The sequence below is a fragment of the Mesoplodon bidens genome (genome assembly GCF_964165515.1).
Source record: "Mesoplodon bidens genome assembly, chromosome: 3".
Lineage (NCBI taxonomy): Eukaryota > Metazoa > Chordata > Mammalia > Artiodactyla > Ziphiidae > Mesoplodon > Mesoplodon bidens.
In genome coordinates, this window is record NC_138178.1 from 6,732,663 (window position 1) to 6,751,838 (window position 19,176).

The window sequence follows — 19,176 nt, forward strand, 5'->3', positions numbered from 1 at the left end:
AATAAAATGGACAACCTGGAAGAAATGGACAAATTCTTAGAAATGCACAACCTGCCAAGACTGAATCAGGAAGAAATAGAAAATATGAACAGACCAATCACAAGCACTGAAGTTGAAACTGTGATAAAAAATCTTCCAACAAACAAAAGCCCAGGACCAGATGGCTTCACAGGCGAATTCTATCAAGCATTTAGAGAAGAGCTAACACCTATCCTTCTCAAACTCTTCCAAAATATAGCAGAGGGAGGAACACTCCCAAACTCATTCTACGAGGCCACCATCACCTTGATACCAAAACCAGACAAGGATGTCACAAAGAAAGAAAACTACAGGCCAATATCACTGATGAACATAGATGCAAAAATCCTCCACAAAATACTAGCAAACAGAATCCAACAGCACATTAAAAGGATCATACACCATGATCAAGTGGGGTTTATTCCAGGAATGCAAGGATTCTTCAATATACGCAAATCAATCAACGTGATACACCATATTAACAAATTGAAGGAGAAAAACCGTATGATCATCTCAATAGATGCAGAGAAAGCTTTCGACAAAATTCAACACCCATTTATGATAAAAACCCTGCAGAAAGTAGGCATAGAGGGAACTTTCCTCAACATAATAAAGGCCATATATGACAAACCCATAGCCAGCATCGTCCTCAATGGTGAAAAACTGAAACAATTTCCACTAAGATGAGGAACAAGACAAGGTTGCCCACTCTCACCACTCTTATTCAACATAGTTTTGGAAGTTTTAGCCACAGCAATCAGAGAAGAAAAGGAAATAAAAGGAATCCAAATCGGAAAAGAAGAAGTAAAGCTGTCACTGTTTGCAGATGACATGATACTATACATAGAGAATCCTAAAGATGCTACCAGAAAACTACTAGAGCTAATCAATGAATTTGGTAAAGTTGCAGGATACAAAATTAATGCACAGAAATCTCTGGCATTCCTATATACTAATGATGAAAAATCTGAAAGTGAAATCAAGGAAACACTCCCATTTACCATTGCAACAAAAAGAATAAAATATTTAGGAATAAACCTACCTAAGGAGACAAAAGACCTGTATGCAGAAAATTATAAGACACTGATGAAAGAAATTAAAGATGATACAAATAGATGGAGAGATGTACCATGTTCTTGGATTGGAAGAAGCAACGTTGTGAAAATGACTCTACTACCCAAAGCAATCTACAGATTCAATGCAATCCCTATCAAACTACCCCTGGCATTTTTCACAGAACTAGAGCAAAAAATTTCGCAATTTGTATGGAAACACAAAAGACCCCGAATAGCCAAAGCAATCCTGAGAACGAAAAATGGAGCTGGAGGAATCAGGCTTCCTGACTTCAGACTATACTACAAAGCTACAGTAATCAAGACAGTACTGGCACAAAAACAGAAAGATAGATCAATGGAACAGGATAGAAAGCCCAGAGATAAACCCACGGACATATGGTCACCTTATCTTTGATAAAGGAGGCAGGAATGTACAGTGGAGAAAGGACAGTCTCTTCAATAAGTGGTGCTGGGAAAACTGGATAGGGACATGTAAAAGTATGAGATTAATCACTCCCTAACACCATACACAAAAATAAGCTCAAAATGGATTAAGGACCTAAATGTAAGGCCAGACACTATCAAACTCTTAGAGGAAAACATAGGCAGAACACTCTATGACATAAATCACAGCAAGATCCTTTTTGACCCACCTCCTAGAGAAATGGAAATAAAGACAAAAATAAACACATGGGACCTAATGAAACTTCAAAGCTTTTGCACAGCAAAGGAAACCATAAACAAGGCCAAAAGACAACCCTCAGAATGGGAGAAAATATTTGTAAATGAAGCAACTGATAAAGGATTAATCTCCAAAATTTATAAGCAGCTCATGCAGCTCAATAACAAAAAAGCAAACAACCCAATCCAAAAATGGGCAGAAGACCTAAATAGACATTTCTCCACAGAAGATATACAGACTGCCAACAAACACATGAAAGGATGCTCAACATCTTTACTCATTAGAGAAATGCAAATCAAAACTACAATGAGATATCATCTCACACCAGTTAGAATGGCCATCATCAAAAAATCTAGAAACAATAAATGCTGGAGAGGGTGTGGAAAAAAAGGAACACTCTTGCACTGCTGGTGGGAATGTGAATTGGTACAGCCACTATGGAGAACGGTATGGAGGTTCCTTAAAAAAATACAAATAGAACTACCATATGACCCAGCAATCCCACTACTGGGCATATACCCTGAGAAAACCATAATTCAAAAAGACACATGTACCAAAATGTTCATAGCAGCCCTATTTACAATAGCCTGGAGATGGAAACAACCTAAGTGTCCAGCATCGGATGAATGGGTAAAGAAGATGTGGCACATATATACAATGGAATATTACTCAGCCATAAAAAGAAATGAAATTGAGCTATTTGTAATGAGGTGGATGGACCTAGAGTCTGTCATACAGAGTGAAGTAAGTCAGAAAGAGAAAGACAAATACTCTATGCTGACACATATATATGGAATTTAAGAAAAAAAAATGTCATGAAGAACATAGGGGTAAGACAGGAATACAGACACAGACCTACTAGAGAATGGACTTGAGGATATGGGGAGGGGGAAGGGTAAGCTGTGACAAAGTGAAAGAGCGGCATGGACATATATACACTACCAAACGTAAGGTAGATAGCTAGTGGGAAGCAGCCGCATAGCACAGGGAGATCAGCTCGGTGCTTTGTGACCGCCTGGAGGGGTGGGATAGGGAGGGTGGGAGGGAGACGCAAAAGGGAGGGGATATGGGAACATATGTATATGTATAACTGATTAAATTTGTTATAAAGCAAAAAATTAAAAAATTAAAAATAAAAAATAAATAAATAAAAAGATTTTTCTAAGTGGGGAGAAATATTAGAAGTATTCCCACATCTAGGAAATTAGGAACATAAAAAAAAATAATACTTATTTCCTAGGGCTGTTGTGAAAATTAATGAGAAAGAAGGATACAAACTACTTAGGAGAGAACCTGATATATGGAAAGTACTCAATATGCTTATTTTTTATTTGAAGTAGGAGAGGGTGAGCTTTTCCATTTGGTTTTATAGCTCTGGGCAAGGTATTATGTCAGGTAATAAGAGTGTTGAATTGGAAATCAAGAGATGGGTTCATGTCATGGCTTTCTCAATAACTTGATGTTTGACCCTGGCCAATTTCTTTCTCTCTATGAGCCTTTATGTTACCAAATCTGTAAAAACAAAGGGGTTGGGCTAAATGATCTTGTGTTACTCAGAGTTCTCCAGAGAAAGAGAATTAATAGGATGGAGAGAGAGAGAGAGAGAGAGAGAGAGAGAAATAGGAAGAAAGAAATTAATTTTAAGGAACTGGCTCATGCAATTATGGAGGCTGGCAAGTCTAAAATCCGCAGGGTGGACCAGCAGGCTGGAGACCTAGGGAAGAGCCCGTGTTGCAGTTCAAGTATGAAGGCCATCTACTACAGACTTCCCCTTGCTCAGGAGAGGCCTTCAACTGATTGGATGAGGCCTATCAACATTATAGAGAGCAATCTGCTTTACTATGTTCACCAATTTAAATATAAATCTCAACCAAAAACATTCTCACAGAAACATAAAAAAAGATACAGTAGTCAAGACAGTATGGTACTGGCACAAAAACAGAAACATAGATCAATGGAACAGGATAGAAAGCCCAGAGATAAACCCATGCACATACAGTCACCTTATCTTTGATAAAGGAGGCAAGAATATACAATGGAGAAAAGACAGTATCTTCAATACGTAGTGCTGGGAAAATGGGACAGCTACATGTAAAAGAATGAAATTAGAACACTCCCTAACACCATACACAAAAATAAACTCAAAATGGATTAAAGACCTAAATGTAATGCCAGACACTATCAAATTCTTAGAGGAAAACACAGGCAGAACACTCTATGACATAAATCACAGTAAGATCCTTTTTGACCCACCTCCTAGAGAAAAGGAAATGAAAACAAAAATAAAGAAATGGGACTTAATGAAACTTAAAAGCTTTTGCACAACAAAGGAAACCATAAACAAGACGAAAAGACAACCCTCAGAATGGGAGAAAATATTTGCAAATGAAGCAACTGACAAAGGATTAATCTCCAAAATATACAAGCAGCTCATGCAGCTCAGTATCAAAAAAAAACAAACAACCCAATCCAAAAATGGGCAGAAGACCTAAATAGACAGTTCTCCAAAGAAGATATACAGATTGCCAACAAACACATGAAAGGATGCTCAACATCACTAATCATTAGAGAAATGCAAATCAAAACTACAATGAGGGGTGGCGCACTGGTTGAGAGTCTGCCTGCCGATGCAGGGGACACGGGTTTGTGCCCCGGTCCAGGAGGATCCCACATGCCGTGGAGCAGCTGGGCCCGAGAGCCATGGCCACTGAGCCTGCGCGTCCGGAGCCTGTGCTCCACAACGGGAGAGGCCACAACAGTGAGAGGCCCGCGTACCACAAAAAAAAAAAAAAAAAAAAACTACAATGAGGTATCACCTCACACCAGTCAGAATGGCCATCATCAAAACATCTACAAACAATAAATGCTGGGGAGGGTATGGAGAAAAGGGAACCCTCTTGCACTGTTGGTGGGAATTTAAATTGCTACAGCCACTATGGAGGTTCCTTTAAAAAACTAAAAATAGAACTACCATATGACCCAGCAATCCCACTACTGGGCATATACCCTGAGAAAACAACAATTAAAAATGAGTCATGTACCACAGTGTTCATTGCAGCACTACTTACAATAGCCAGGACATGGAAGCAACCTAAGTGTCCATCGACAGATGAATGGATAAAGAAGATGTGGTACACATATACAATGGAATATTACTCAGCCATAAAAAGAAATGAAACTGAGTTGTTTGTAGTGAGGTAGATGGACCTATAATCTGTCATACAGAGTGAAGTAAGTCAGAAAGAGAAAAACAAATACCGTATGCTAACACATATATATGGAACCTAAAAAAAAAGTAAAAAATGGTTCTGAAGAACCTAGGGGCAGGACAGGAATAAAGATGCAGACACAGAGAATGGACTTGCGGACACGGGGAGGGGGAAGGGTAAGGTTGGACAAAGTGAGAGAGTGGCATGGACATTTATACACTACCAAATGTAAAATAGATATCTAGTGCAAAGCAGCTGCATAGTACAGGGAGATCAGCTCAGTGCTTTGTGACCCCCTATAGGGGTGGGATAGGAAGGGTGGGAGGGAGACACAAGAGGGAGGGGATATGGGGATATATGTATACATATAGCTGATTCACTTTGTTACACAGCAGAAACTAACACATCATTGTAAAGCAATTATACTGTAATAAAGATGTTTTAAAAAAACAACTGTATCAGTGTGCCTCCAGTAATATTAGGGTCATTTTAAGTTATCATTTCATGCCCTTTCTCTGAGCACCTTAAGATGCAGGATTGAGCACTGATTTCATACATTATCAGATGTAATTCACCAAGGAAAAGGGATATAAAGAGAAATGGTCTGGTCCCCAACTGGCTTGTGGAGCCATATCCATGCAGAGGATCACTTCAGAGTAAATTACTTAGGCTGCAGATTCCAGGTGGCATGGAGATGTTTGAATCCTTGCAATGCATTTCTTCAAAATTGGTACCATGTGTCCTGTCCTCAAACCGTGTCAAGTAGGGTGAGTGTGATCCCACTGTGGTCATGGAACGTTGCTATCATGAAACTTCCTATCGATGCTCTGGATGAATAGGGGCAACACCGGCCAGGGAAGCTAACGGGCAAAGGAGGAAGGTACAAAGGTGAGTAGGTTACGCCAGGCTTTCTCTCATTGAGAGCATCTGTCAAGTCCCGGCATTCCTCACCACGTGGAATCTCTAGCGGTTTCACCACCATCAGTGTCGTTGTTCAGCCTGGATGTAAATGATACTTGGGGCTGGACAATCAAGTGAATCTAAGTCATCAGTACGTGTGTGGCACAAGGGACGTGGACCAGGATGAAGGAGCAATAAAAACCTTGACAGGCTAAGAAGAGCACAGGCAGAATGCTCAAATCTAGTTAAGAAGATGAAAGGAAAGATGTGAGCAGAGGGACTTCCCTGATGGTCCCGTGGCTAAGACTCCACGCTCCCAGTGCAGGGGGCCCGGGTTCGATCCCTGGGTGGGGAACTGGATCCCACATGCTGCAACTAAGACCAGGCACAGCCAAAATAAATAAATAAATAATAAAACAAATCAATAAATATTTTTTTTAAAAAAAAAGACGTGAGCAGAGGCAGGACCCAGCGCTAGGGCACGGGCTATGAAAACACCCATGTTTCCAGCCAGGGGATGCACCAGAACCACCAACCCGCCCTGAGTTCACTCTCACCTCCTGGTGGGGTAGGGGAGTGTGGCCTAGAGTTTCTGCATGTGGGTCAGGATGAGACTCAGGATCCTTCCAACCAACACAGTTAAAACGAGGAGCACATGAACCAGTTCAACTGAGGTGATGCTCACTTCTCTCTAAAACCAGATAGGCCTGCTTTGGTGAATAACATTTTAGATCCAAGAATGTTTTTCTTTCTCTTTTCTTTGACAGCAGTTGTGCGCGGCAGGGCTGGGTCTCTCCTTGGTTTGTTTGGGGGTCTCCAGAGGCAGAGGTCCCCAGCACATGGGCTATAGGAGAGCTTCTTCTTCCCACGTGGGGAGGCAGGGGTGGGTCACACACATGGAGTGTGCAGTCCTGCTGGGAAGGTCTCATTTTTCCTCTAAGTTCCCTTGCAACAGTGGGGAATTCAGTGAGGCCCAGTAGCAACTGAAAATTGGATTTAAGACCAAAGGCAGCTCCAATACATCGGGACAATTAGCGTTCATGTCGCTGACTACAGTTACTTTCATAAAATGTGAGTTACTTTCATAAAATGCATCATGGCCTTACATGACTGTGACTACTAGAGCAATGATGGCTCTTTCTTGATAGAGCACAGAGCCGAGGGCTAAAGAGGCAGTGACCCTAATTAGATCTGTGGATCACTTAGCCCCCTGGGACTCAATTTTCTCATCTGTAAAATGGGGAACTCGGTGATGTCTATCCTTCTTGCACTCCAGCAGTCCATGGTTGTTTGCAAGCTCACCTCTCAGTGAGGTGAGCCCAGTTCTGTGGAGAAACGTGTGGGCAGACTTGGCTTTTTGTAGGGTCTACTTTTAGCCATTTTTGGCCGTAAAAGGTCCAACCCAATTTAAGGTAACTCCTTTCCACCTCAATTCTATTCTAGGGTTTCTGGGTTGGTATAAGCCAAACACCCACCAAATGTCTGTAATTGGACTTGCGCCTAACCTGGGAGGCCTGAGAATGTGCCAATTTTTAAGATGCCATGTTCGAGTGCTGTAAACCATCAAATCTCCACTGGGGTGATATCAAATTATTGCATGGATCCTTTCAGAAGTACTCCCCCCAGTATTATATTGGTAATTACTGCTCTATTTCACCCAATAGTTTTCAAGTTAGAGCTCATTTCTTTTATGTTCCATTCCAGATTAAAACATCGGTTATTTGGGCAACCCCAAATGTTTCCTTCTCGATCCCGTTATGGGTAATAATACTAGCAATACTTCTTGGATTATTGGTTCTGGCCATTTTAACCTTGGGTTTATGGAAGGTAAGTTTATTTGCTTTCTTTTCCTTTTTCAGTAGAGAGGCCACTGAGAGGATTTAGAAGGATATACCTAGGATTTTAAAAGACAAGGCTAGAGGCATGATTTGGGGATTTCCAACATAGGGACATGAAGGGAAAATGGTCTTGTTTGCTTTGGCAAACTTAGTATGCTTGTGGAACTGACATTTAAGAAGATGGAGGGTGTTTACTGACGTTTTTATCTTGTAATTTCTTGTAAATAAATGTAAAGAGAGTTGGACCTTATTAACTAAGGCCTGTGATCTTCTTTCCAATATCTTGGAGTGATCATGTTATGATGAAGACTTCTTTTTCTTATTTAATTCATCGAGATCTTAAGCTTTTTGTTGACACAATCCTATCAGCAATACTTTGAGAGCTTTCTTTATAAGCACTACACGGATGCAATTAATATAGTAATTAATTATTACATGGGCTTTCAATGACACCACATAGATCGTGCATGTTCTAATATTCTCAGACTTGCTTTTTTGATCTTGCCAACTACTCCATCTCCATTAAGAAGCCTTAACTTACTCTTTCATGTGTTTTGCTGAAGTTTCTGCTAAAAGTCTACAATGTGAATTAATTTCTGGTCCCCAAACCACAGTACTGCCAAGTTTCACAGAGCTTTCCATTCCAAAATAGAAACAATGTCACAATGACATGACTGTGCAAGTAATTAATGCAGTCACATCTTGGTCAATCACTATTGTTGTCCTTCTCCAAAATCATAGTGTATTTTTATTTTGAAACAACATGAGGCATGCTTAATAAACTGATAAAACCTTGCCTTTTGAGTTAAATAATGGCTTTCCTGAACATTATCAGCTGTTTTGTGCCATCCTGAGCCCACAAAGGTCTATGGCACAGTCTACCTTTACAAATAGACTTTCATGTTAGTCTGTTATTTATAGAAACTTTATGTCCATAAATGATGCAACGATACACAGCAATTGATAGAATATTGCACTAGTCCTACAAAGGAAAGATGACTCAATGGTTGTAAGTCAAACCCAACAAATGGGGCTTCCAACCTAAGAAACAATAAGAATTAAGGTTCTAGGTTTCTAGGAAAAGTTATATTCTCCTAGACCAAGTACTCCTTTGAAATTCAGGAGAATGAAAATTCTATAATCACCTCTTCCCCGAGTTGCTGATTGATCTTCGGAGCCCCGAAGATGTTCTGGGATTGACATAAAGGACCCATCTAATTTTCCTCCATATACTGTATGTTCCACCAAGTGCAGAGAGATAGACAAGCACCTCCTCACTTCTTCCTTCAGTCCACCCCAAGGTAGCCCACAGTCCACTTCAGGAATCTGCCATCCCTGGCTGGCAGTTCACATTGTTGCTGGCTCCAGAAAACATGTCGAAAGCAGAGAGGGACTCCTTGGGCCAGGTTGCTGTAACCCCAGAAGAATATACAAGGTCCCTAAGCGGTTTATATAAAATGCACATTCTCCCACCACCATGGACGTGGCAGGAAGGACACAGACGCTCTGCGTAGGCAATGAACTCCTCTCTGCAGGTAAAGAACACACTGCTTTCACCTCCTAATTTGGAGAACTGGGCAGATTATATTCTCAGAGCCCCAGATTCCTTAGACAACAAGTAAAGGGAAAACTCTTAGAATGAGGACTTTCACAAATTCTCAGGATGACCTGACTTGCTAGCCCGTTTCTCTCTTTGTAGTGTGGATTCTTTGACCGAGCAAGACCCCCCCAGGATGATATGAATGACAGGGAACAGCTGACCAATGAGAAGACCCCTGAGGCGTGAAAAGGAAAACCAAAGACCAAACAAACTCCGACACTGGTCCAGTTCAAAGAAAAGAAGGATCAGGAAGGTTCAACCAAGGTTTTCCTCTACCTGCCAGTGTCCTAAGAAATGGAAAGGCCATGGTATCACCTTGTCTACACTGTGCTTTGGAAAAGTTGCCTCGGATCCCAGTGACCCTTTTGGGGAAGGAAGCATCCTCGACGCTGCAGAAACAATGGACAATCGTGGAAGATGTCTTTGGCTTTGAGTCCTTCCGTATTTGGCAGACACTCTGAAATGGGTATGGGAACGTGAGGTTGCTTTCCAGATAAATCCAACTGAAGTCTCAAAGATGCAATGTCTGAATTAGGATAGACTTTAGAAGGTGAACTAGGACCAAACCTTCCGACACTACTGTATCCAACGGAATATTTGACACCTCCCTCTGGAAGAGAAACATTTCTAATGACGTTACTGCTCAGGGAGACCTATGCTGTTGGGACTGTGAAAGTACTTTGGAAATGGCAAAGATCATCTTTCTAAGTGAGGATAACGATTTATTTATTTATTTTCCATGGCTCTAGGCTGATACTCTAGAGGATTTGGAAATTAAGATTTGGTTTGCTGGTTTTCAAAATCACTCACTAGATTTCCTTCCGAGATATCCAGTTTGTGCAGAATATATCATTTAACAGAACTTAGTCAGGATTTAGACAGAGTTAAAGAAAAGCAAATTGGTATTCGAAGACCGTTTCACTTAACACCTTGCTGCCTTCTACCTGAAATTACTTTCATTCACACTTTCCAGGGACTCACATCTGCTTAATTTAGCTTTGCAAAAAGTTGCATTTGTATTTCCTTTTACAAAAAAAAAAAACAATCATCTTTCCGTTGACTTAATTAGCAATATACAAATTTCCAGGGACTCTTGACCCTAGGTGGTGCTTAAAAGTAATGGTAAAATTTCTAGAGTCCATTAATAAAAAAGCAATTTAATAATTTGGGTAAACATATTATTTTTAATATCTACAAGAGGCAATGCCAACATTTAGCTTGGTATTAAACACCTATTTTTTTCTACTACACCTCAAACTTATATTCACAGAAAAGACATGTTAAACATAAATAGGAGGAAACATGAAGTTAGGCAGATGTGAGATGAACCTAGAAAACACGTTCCTAGGGATTTTATTTAGAATTGCCTATTCCCACTTTACTATTCATTTTTACTGCTAATCTTTATAGTACATGACTTTGGAAAATAATTTTTACTTAAGCTATTTTCCCATTATCTTTAATTTAACCATCACAGAAACTTTATGTTTAAAACTCTTGTAAATAATCCATAATCATGTGTAACAGTATCATTTTTCAAGTAAAATTGACCAGCCAAATTTATATAGTCTGCCCAAGTTTGTATCCTTTTTATGATAATGAAAAACTATTATGAAGAGATGCTGAACAAATTTTATATTTATGTGCAATATTTTATAGACCTATGTATCAAAAGCATGTTTACACTGGCATTAGTTATTTTTTAAATTAATATCCTGAATATTAAGTATGATAGAACCAGCAGACCCAAATCCTTAAGTTTATGAAGCGGTTGGAAAATTTATATCCCTATTTCAACAATCACACTTGATTTGAAAGATGAGCCAGACTCACAGACACTAAATTTTCGGTCATGCCTTAACCTGGAGAGGAGCCATTTGGTTACAGCTGCACAACTTCCTTGGAAACCAAACGAAAGGCACATGGACGAATACACTGAACAGTTCATATTCTGCCTGCTTGTGGTTAAATTCTGTCACGGTAGTGGTTTCAAGCCGTCAGGAACCAAAGTCTGGCTCCCAGTGTGTGTGGCTCACTGGGTGAGAACTGCACGTTTCAAAGAGTTGGAGGGTCCCACACCAGCCTCAGGGGGTCTTAGGTGTTAGTTGTCTGGGTAGAATTGGTCGTACAGGGAGGTGGCCGTTTCTGTAAGATGATTGGAGGGATGTCTCTCCAATCATATCACAGAGATGGGTCTCTCTTCCCCCAAATAAAGCCCCAACTCTTCTCGTCATGCCTGACTTCTGGCCAAGAGAGAATAAAAGATCCCTGAGAAAACACACCTATTGCCTTTTAAGCTACCCTTTGCAAAGGAACTCTTAGGTCTGGGACCCTATAAGCCAGGGCGTACAGACACCTGGAGGAGACTCGAGGTGCCAGGGGCAAGGCTGGATCCAGAACAGAGCAGGTATGAGGACTTCAGAGGCAAGCTCCAGGCTCACAGTCTCAGCCAAGAGTGGTCCCCGTCTAGAAGGACAGGCGCTGCCACCTGCAGGCAGTTCACAGACGGCCATCAACGCACACTGAGGTCGGGTGTGTTCTTGAGCATCCCCCGCATGGAGAATATTCTACCAGTGCACTGAGTGAATCTGCTTCTCATCATGTAAAGCCAATCACTTTCGTCATTCGTAATGTGCCGTGCTTCTCTTAGAATCTATCTATATTTTAGATATGCCTTTTGAAATACTTGCAGCTAGCTTTTAAGAATGGGAAAAAATGGGCAAATCAAGTTTTATAAACTTGGAGATTTTTATACACTAAGTAAACAACATGGACCAGTCGCCACTGAAGCCCCACTCTTTGAACTCAACTCTTGCTTTATTTAAATACACGTGTAGATATCTGTGAAGATTTTCATGTACCTATTTACCTTGTCACTAATAAAATTAAAAATTAAAGACATGATGACTATTTGTGGTTTGTTTCGCAAGCAACATAAAGGTTTCCCACAATGGCAGACACCAAAGGTTTCTGTCTTTACGCCTTCATTTTTTTAAATTTATTTATTTATTTATTTATTTATGGCTGTGTTGGGGTCTTCGTTGCTGTGTAGGCTTTCTCTAGTTGAGGCGAGCAGGGTCTACTCCCCATTGCAGTGCACGGGCTTCTCATGGTAGTGGCCTCTTCTGTGGCAGAGCACGGGCTCCAGGGGCACAGGCTTCAGTAGTTGTGGTACATGAGCTCAGGAGTTGTGGCACGCAGGCTCAGAAGTTGTGGCTTGTGGGCTCTAGAGTGCAGGCTTAGTAGTTGTGGTGCACGGGCTCAGTAGTTGCTTTGCGGCATGTGGGATCTTCCCAGACCAGAGCTCAAATCCGTGTCCCCTGCGTTGGCAGGTGGACTCCTAACAACTGTGCCGCCAGGGAAGCCCACACCTTGATTCTTTACTACAAGATCATTTAACATTGGAAGAGATTAGAAAGAGCGAGAACACAACACTTCTTTGGGATGATGAACATGTTCTAAACTTAGACTGTGGTGACGTTTGCATGAATAAACTAAGAAGGACTGGACTGTACGCTTTAAATCGGTGCATTTTACGGTATGTGAATTAAATCTCAATACATATGTTTAAAAAGGTGTGAGTCATTTCTAATACTTACACTTTCATACAACTGATTTCTTTTCTCTAACTGCTGTCAAATTTTGTCCATATAAAAATCTTGCTTTTTTATGAAGCCTTCTTTGAGTCTTCAGCCAACTTAAAGGCTCCTCCTATTCTCCAATGGCATTTTGTGAATGACTACACTTTTCCATTTGTTCTCATGACTGTTTTCCAGCTGGGCCAACCCTCTGTGTGAGCAGGAATATCTTTCACCTTTGTGTTTCCTACACCTAGCACCAACATCTGTTATATAGTCAGTGCTCAAAAACCGTTCTAAAGTGAATGAATGAATATACATATATGCACAGTAATAATCATGGGAAATATGTACTTCTGTAATCTGCTCCCATTATAAAGCTTGGAGATACACACATTTTTTATCCTATTTATAGTGTTCACACAGTGTTGTTATAATAGTTACACAATGTTTGATCCAATTAGCAGACCATCATTTGTTTAACCAACCCTCTTATTGGAAATATTTGTTCACAGATTCATATATTAAGAATAGCATGAAATTGAATACTTTCATACATGAGGCTTCTTTTTGGTTATTTTGGTTATTTCAATGAGTGAACTTCAAAAGAGTGAGGTGGTTTGGTTAAAGTATATGAAGATTTTTGTAGTTCTTGATAATATGTTTCTTAAGAGGACTAGATCAATTTGCATTAACCTAAAATACCATTTCCTTCATAATTCTGTCAGCATTTTAAAATATTTTGGTAATTGCTTTCAAATATTACTTTATTTCAATTTGTATTTCACTGGAATTTGGTACATTTAATGTACACATTTGAGTTCTAATATTTATCAACCATTTAATATAGACCAATTTATTGCTCATAAAGGTATTTAAATAGTTGCCACTTCTCTGGTATTCATGAATTCCAGTGAAAAGAACCCAGTGCCTGGATGCTTTTCTTATAGCCAAAAGCAAGCAGTAGGATGAATCCTTCACTTCATACTGTATATTCACTCACAGTATAAAGCCTAGACATATCTAAAAATTCAGGGTGGTCCAGAGGTGCCTATGTATCCCAGATGAAAAAATGTAAAAGGAAATAAGATTCAGGAATATTGGTGCTGAAAATCAATGTGCCATGCCAGTACAAACTAGCTGAGTGGGGCAAGACTTCCCCTCAGCACACCCAGAATAATCTATAATGCGCTAGCCCCACCGGTTAGAGGCCACGCATGCTCATGGTGGGGGAAATGAAAGAAGTCTTGTCGTGTCTTGAGAGTAGTAAAGTGCTTTCTAGTTGTATGTATGTAACAACAGCTCAGCCTTCTCACCAAATTCTGTTGATACCTTTGTCACTTCCAGCCATTTTATATACAGATACTGTACAGCATCAAAACTTTCTAAAGGTTGAGTTGAGATCTGGGTGCCTAGAGTGGGCAAAATAAGATAAGGATCACTCCTTGGAGAATTCTGAGAAAAGGCAGAATTCCCCCCAGAGTTGCACACTTCCTCTGTGAAAGGTGACCATCTCACAGGTTACCTTTATAAGACTCAGCACCCTGGTGACCTCAGGAAGAACCAAAACATGAACACCTTTGGTTGCTATCCATGAATGCCAACACAGTACCTCTCTAGGGCCTAATGTTCTTTTCCCCACATACAGCAGATCCTTCAGAACTGTGATGACATTAAAAGTTGATTTCTGGCCTTCTAAGCTTGCATCCTTCCTTGCTGTCCTCTCCCTTCTCGCCACCCACCACCTGCTCTGGAGGAGCTGGCTCAGTCTATTGCTGCCAAACAACATGTGGATACGGTGGTGTGGGACCAGGCATCCCGAGCACCGGGCCTGGGCCGCCTCTTGCCTCACCTGGGCCCACCCACTGGACACGGGGCAGCAGGGGAGCTCTCCCTTCATTTTTGAGCCGTGTGGCTGACAGGGTCTTGGTGCTCTAGCCGGGTATCAGGCCTGAGCCTCTGAAGTGGGAGGGCCAAGTTCAGGACATTGGTCCACCAGAGACCTCCCGGCCCCATGAAATATCAATCAACAAGAGCTCTCCCAGAGAGCTCCATCTCAACATTAAGACCCAGCTCCACTCAACAACTAGCAAGCTCGAGTGCTGGAGGCCACATGCCAAACAACTAGCAAGACAGGAACACAACCGCACCCATTAGCAGAGAGTCTGCCCAAAATCATACTGAGTTCACAGACAGCCCAAAACACACCACTGGACATGGCCCTGCCCACCAGAAAGACAAGATCCATCCCCAGCCACCAGAACACAGGCACTAGTCCCATCCACCAGGAACCTACACAAGCCATACGACCAACCTCACCCAATGGGGGCAGACACCAAAAACAACAGGAACTACAAACCTGCAGTCTGTGAAAAGGAGACCCCCAACACAGTAAGTTAAGCAAAATGAGAAGACAGAGAAACACACAGCAGATGAAGGAGCAAGGTAAACACCCACCAGACCAAACAAACGAAGAGGAGATAGGCAGTCTACCTGAAAAAGAATTCAGAGTAATGATAGTAAAGATGATCCAAAATCTTGGAAACAGAATGGAGAAAATATAAGAAACGTTTAACAAGGACCTAGAAGAACTAAAGAGCAAACAAACAATGATGAACAACACAATAAATGAAATTAAAAATTCTCTAGAGGGAATCAATAGCAGAATAACTGAGGCAAAAAACGGGTAAGTGACATGGAAGATAAAATAGTGGAAATAACTGCCACAGAACAGAATAAAGAAAAAAGAATGAAAAGAATTGAGGACACTCTCAGAGACCTCTGGGACAACATTAAACACAATATCATTCGAATTATAGGGGTCCCAGAAGAAGAGAAAAAGAAAGGGACTGAGAAAATATTTGAAGAGATTATAGTTGAAAGCTTCCCTAACATGGGAAAGGAAATAGTCAGTCAAGTCCAGGAAGCACAGGGAATCCATACAGGATAAATCAAAGGAGAAACATGCCAAGATACATATTAAACAGACTATCAAAAATTATATACAAAGAAAAAATACTGGAAGCAACAAGGGAAAAGCAACAAATAAAACACAAGGGAATCCCCATAAGGTTAACAGCTGATCTTTCAGCAGGAACTCTACAAGCCAGAAGGCAGTGGCAGGACATATTTAAAGCGATGAAGGAGAAAAACCTGCAACCAAGATTACTCTACCCAGCAAGGATCTCATTCAGATTCGATGGAGAAATTAAAACCTTTACAGACAAGCAAAAGTTAAGAGAATTCAGCATCACCAAACCAGCTTTACAACAAATGCTAAAGGAACTTCTCTAGGCAGGAAACACAAGAGAAGGAAAAGACCTACAAAAACAAACCCCCAAAACAATTAAGAAAATGGTAATAGGAATATACATATTGATAATTACCTTAAATGTAAATGGATTAAATGCTCCAACCAAAAGACATAGACTGGCTGAATGGATACAAAAACAAGACCCATATATATGCTGTCTACAAGAGACCCACTTCAGACCTAGGGACACATACAGACTGAAAGTGAGGGGATGGAAAAAGATATTCCATGCAAATGGAAATCAAAAGAAAGCTGGAATAACAATTCTCATATCAGACAAAATAGACTTTAAAATAAAGGCTCACAAGAGACAAAGAAGGACACTACATAATGCTCAAGGGATCAATCCAAGAACAAGATACAGCAATTGTAAATATTTATGCACCCAACATAAGAGCACCTCAATACAATAAGGCAAATGCTAACAGCCATAAAAGGGGAAATCAACAGTAACACAATCATAATAGGGGACTTTTAACACCCCACTTTTACCAATGGACAGATCAACCAAAATGAAAATAAATAAGGAAACACAAGCTTTAAATGATACATTAAACAAGATGGATTTAATTGATATTTATAGGACATTCCATCCAAAAACAACAGAATACACTTTCTTCTCAAGTGCTGATGGAACATTCTCCAGGATAGATCATATTTGGGTCAGAAATCAAGCCTTGGTAAATTTAAGAATACTGAAATCATATCAAGTATCTTTTCCGACCACAACGCTATGAGACTAGATATCAATTACAGGAAAAAAACTGTAAAAAATACAAACACATGGAGGCTAAACAGTATGCTACTAAATAACCAAGAGATCACTGAAGAAATCAAAGAGGAAATAAAAAAATACCTAGGAACAAATGACAATGAAAACAGGATGACCCAAAACCTATGGGATGCAGCAAAAGCAGTCCTAAGAGGGAAGGTTTTAGCATACAATCCTACCTCAAGAAACAAGAAACATCTCAAATAAACAACATAACCTTACACCTAAAGCAATTACAGAAAGAAGAACGAAAAACCCCCAAAATTAGCAGAAGGAAAGAAATCATAAAGATCGGATCAGAAGTGAATGAAAAAGAAATGAAGGAAACAATAGCAAAGATCAATAAAACCAATAGCTATTTCTTTGAGAAGATAAACAAAATTGATAAACCATTAGCCAGACTCATCAAGAAAAAAAGGGAGAAGACTCAAATCAACAGAATTAGAAATGAAAAAGGAGAAGTAACAACTGACACTGCAGAAATGCAAATGAGCACGAGAGATTACTACAAGCAACTCTATGGCAATAAAATGGACAACCTGGAAGAAATGGACAGTTTCTTAGAAAAGCACAACCTTCTGAGACTGAACCAGGAAGAAATAGAAAATATAAACAGACCAATCACAAGCATTGAAATTGAGACTATGATTAAAAATCTTCCAACAAACAAAAGCCCAGTACCAGTGGGCTTCACAGGCAAACTCTATCAAACATTTAGAGAAGAGCTAACACCTATCCTTCTCCAACTCTTCCAAAATATAGCAGAGGTAGGAAAACTCCCAAACTCATTCTACAAGGCCTCCATCACCCTGATACTAAAACCAGACAAAGATGTCACAAAGAAAGAAAACTACAGGCCAATATCACTGATGAACATAGATGCAAAAATCCTCAACAAAATACTAGCAAACAGAATCCAACAGCACATTAATCCAAACAATCGTACACCACGATCAAGTGGGGCTTATCCTAGGAATGCAAGGATTCTTCAATATATGCAAATCTATCAATGTGATACACCATATTAACAAACTGAAGGATAAAAACCATATGATCATCTCAATAGATGCAGAAAAACTTTCAACAAAATTCAACACCCATTTATGCTAAAAAAAAAAAAAAAAAACTCCAGAAAGTAGGCACAGAGGGAACCAACCTCAACATAGTAAAGGTCATATAATACAAACCCACAGCCAACATCGTTCTCAAAGGTGAAAAAGTGAAACCATTTCCACTAAGATCAGGAACAAGACAAGGTTGCCCACTCTCACCACTATTATTCAACATAGCTTTGGAAGTTTTAGCCACAGCTCTCAGAGAAGAAAAAGAAATAAAAGGAATCCTAATCGGAAAAGAAGTAAAACTGTCACTGTTTGCAGATGACATGATACTATACATAGAAAATCCTAAAGAGTCTACCAGAAAACAACTAGAGCTAATCAATGAATTTGGTAAAGTAGCAGGACACAAAATTAATGCACAGAAAGCTCTTGCATTCCTATACACTAATGATGAAAAATCTGAAAGAAAAATTAAGGAAACACTCCCATTTACCAATGCAACAAAAAGAATAAAATACCTAGGAATAAACCTACCTAAGGAGACAAAAAACCTGTATGCAGAAAACTATAAGACACTGATGAAAGAAATTAAAGATGATACAAACAGATGGAGAGATATACCATGTTCTTGGATTGGAAGAAGCAACGTTGTGAAAATGACTATACTACCCAAAGCAGTCTAAAGATTCAATGCCGTCCCTATCAAACTACCAATGGCATTTTTCACAGAACTAGAACAAAAAATTTCACAATTTGTATGGAAACACAAAAGACTCCAAATAGCCAAAGCAATCTTGAGAAAGAAAAACAGAGCTGGAGGAATCAGGCTCCCTGACCTCAGACTATACTACAAAGCTACAGTAATCAAGATAGTATGGTACTGGCACAAAAACAGAAAAAGAGATCAATGGAACAGGATAGAAAGCCCAGAGATAAACCCATGCACATATGGTCACCTTATCTTTGATAAAGGAGGCATGAATATACAATGGAGAAAAGACAGCCTCTTCAATAAGTGGTGCTGGGAAAACTGGACAGCTGCATGTAACAGAATGAAATTAGAACACTCCCTAACACCAAACACAAAAATAAACTCAAAATGGATTAAAGACCTAAACGTAAGGCCAGACACCATCAGACTCTTAGAGGA

The 19,176-nt window shown here is 40.0% G+C and overlaps 1 protein-coding gene across 1 annotated transcript in view; it reads left to right on the forward strand.

Moving 5' to 3' along the window:
- Positions 1-12,203, forward strand: part of ITGA8 (integrin subunit alpha 8) — a 192,596-nt gene extending 180,393 nt beyond the window's left edge. The window contains exons 29-30 of the mRNA XM_081229189.1: positions 7,569-7,691; positions 9,402-12,203. Of these exons, the coding sequence (XP_081085315.1) occupies positions 7,569-7,691; positions 9,402-9,488 (210 nt within the window). The 3' untranslated portion in view covers positions 9,489-12,203. The remainder of the gene's footprint in view (positions 1-7,568; positions 7,692-9,401) is intronic.
- Positions 12,204-19,176: the final 6,973 nt, after the last annotated feature.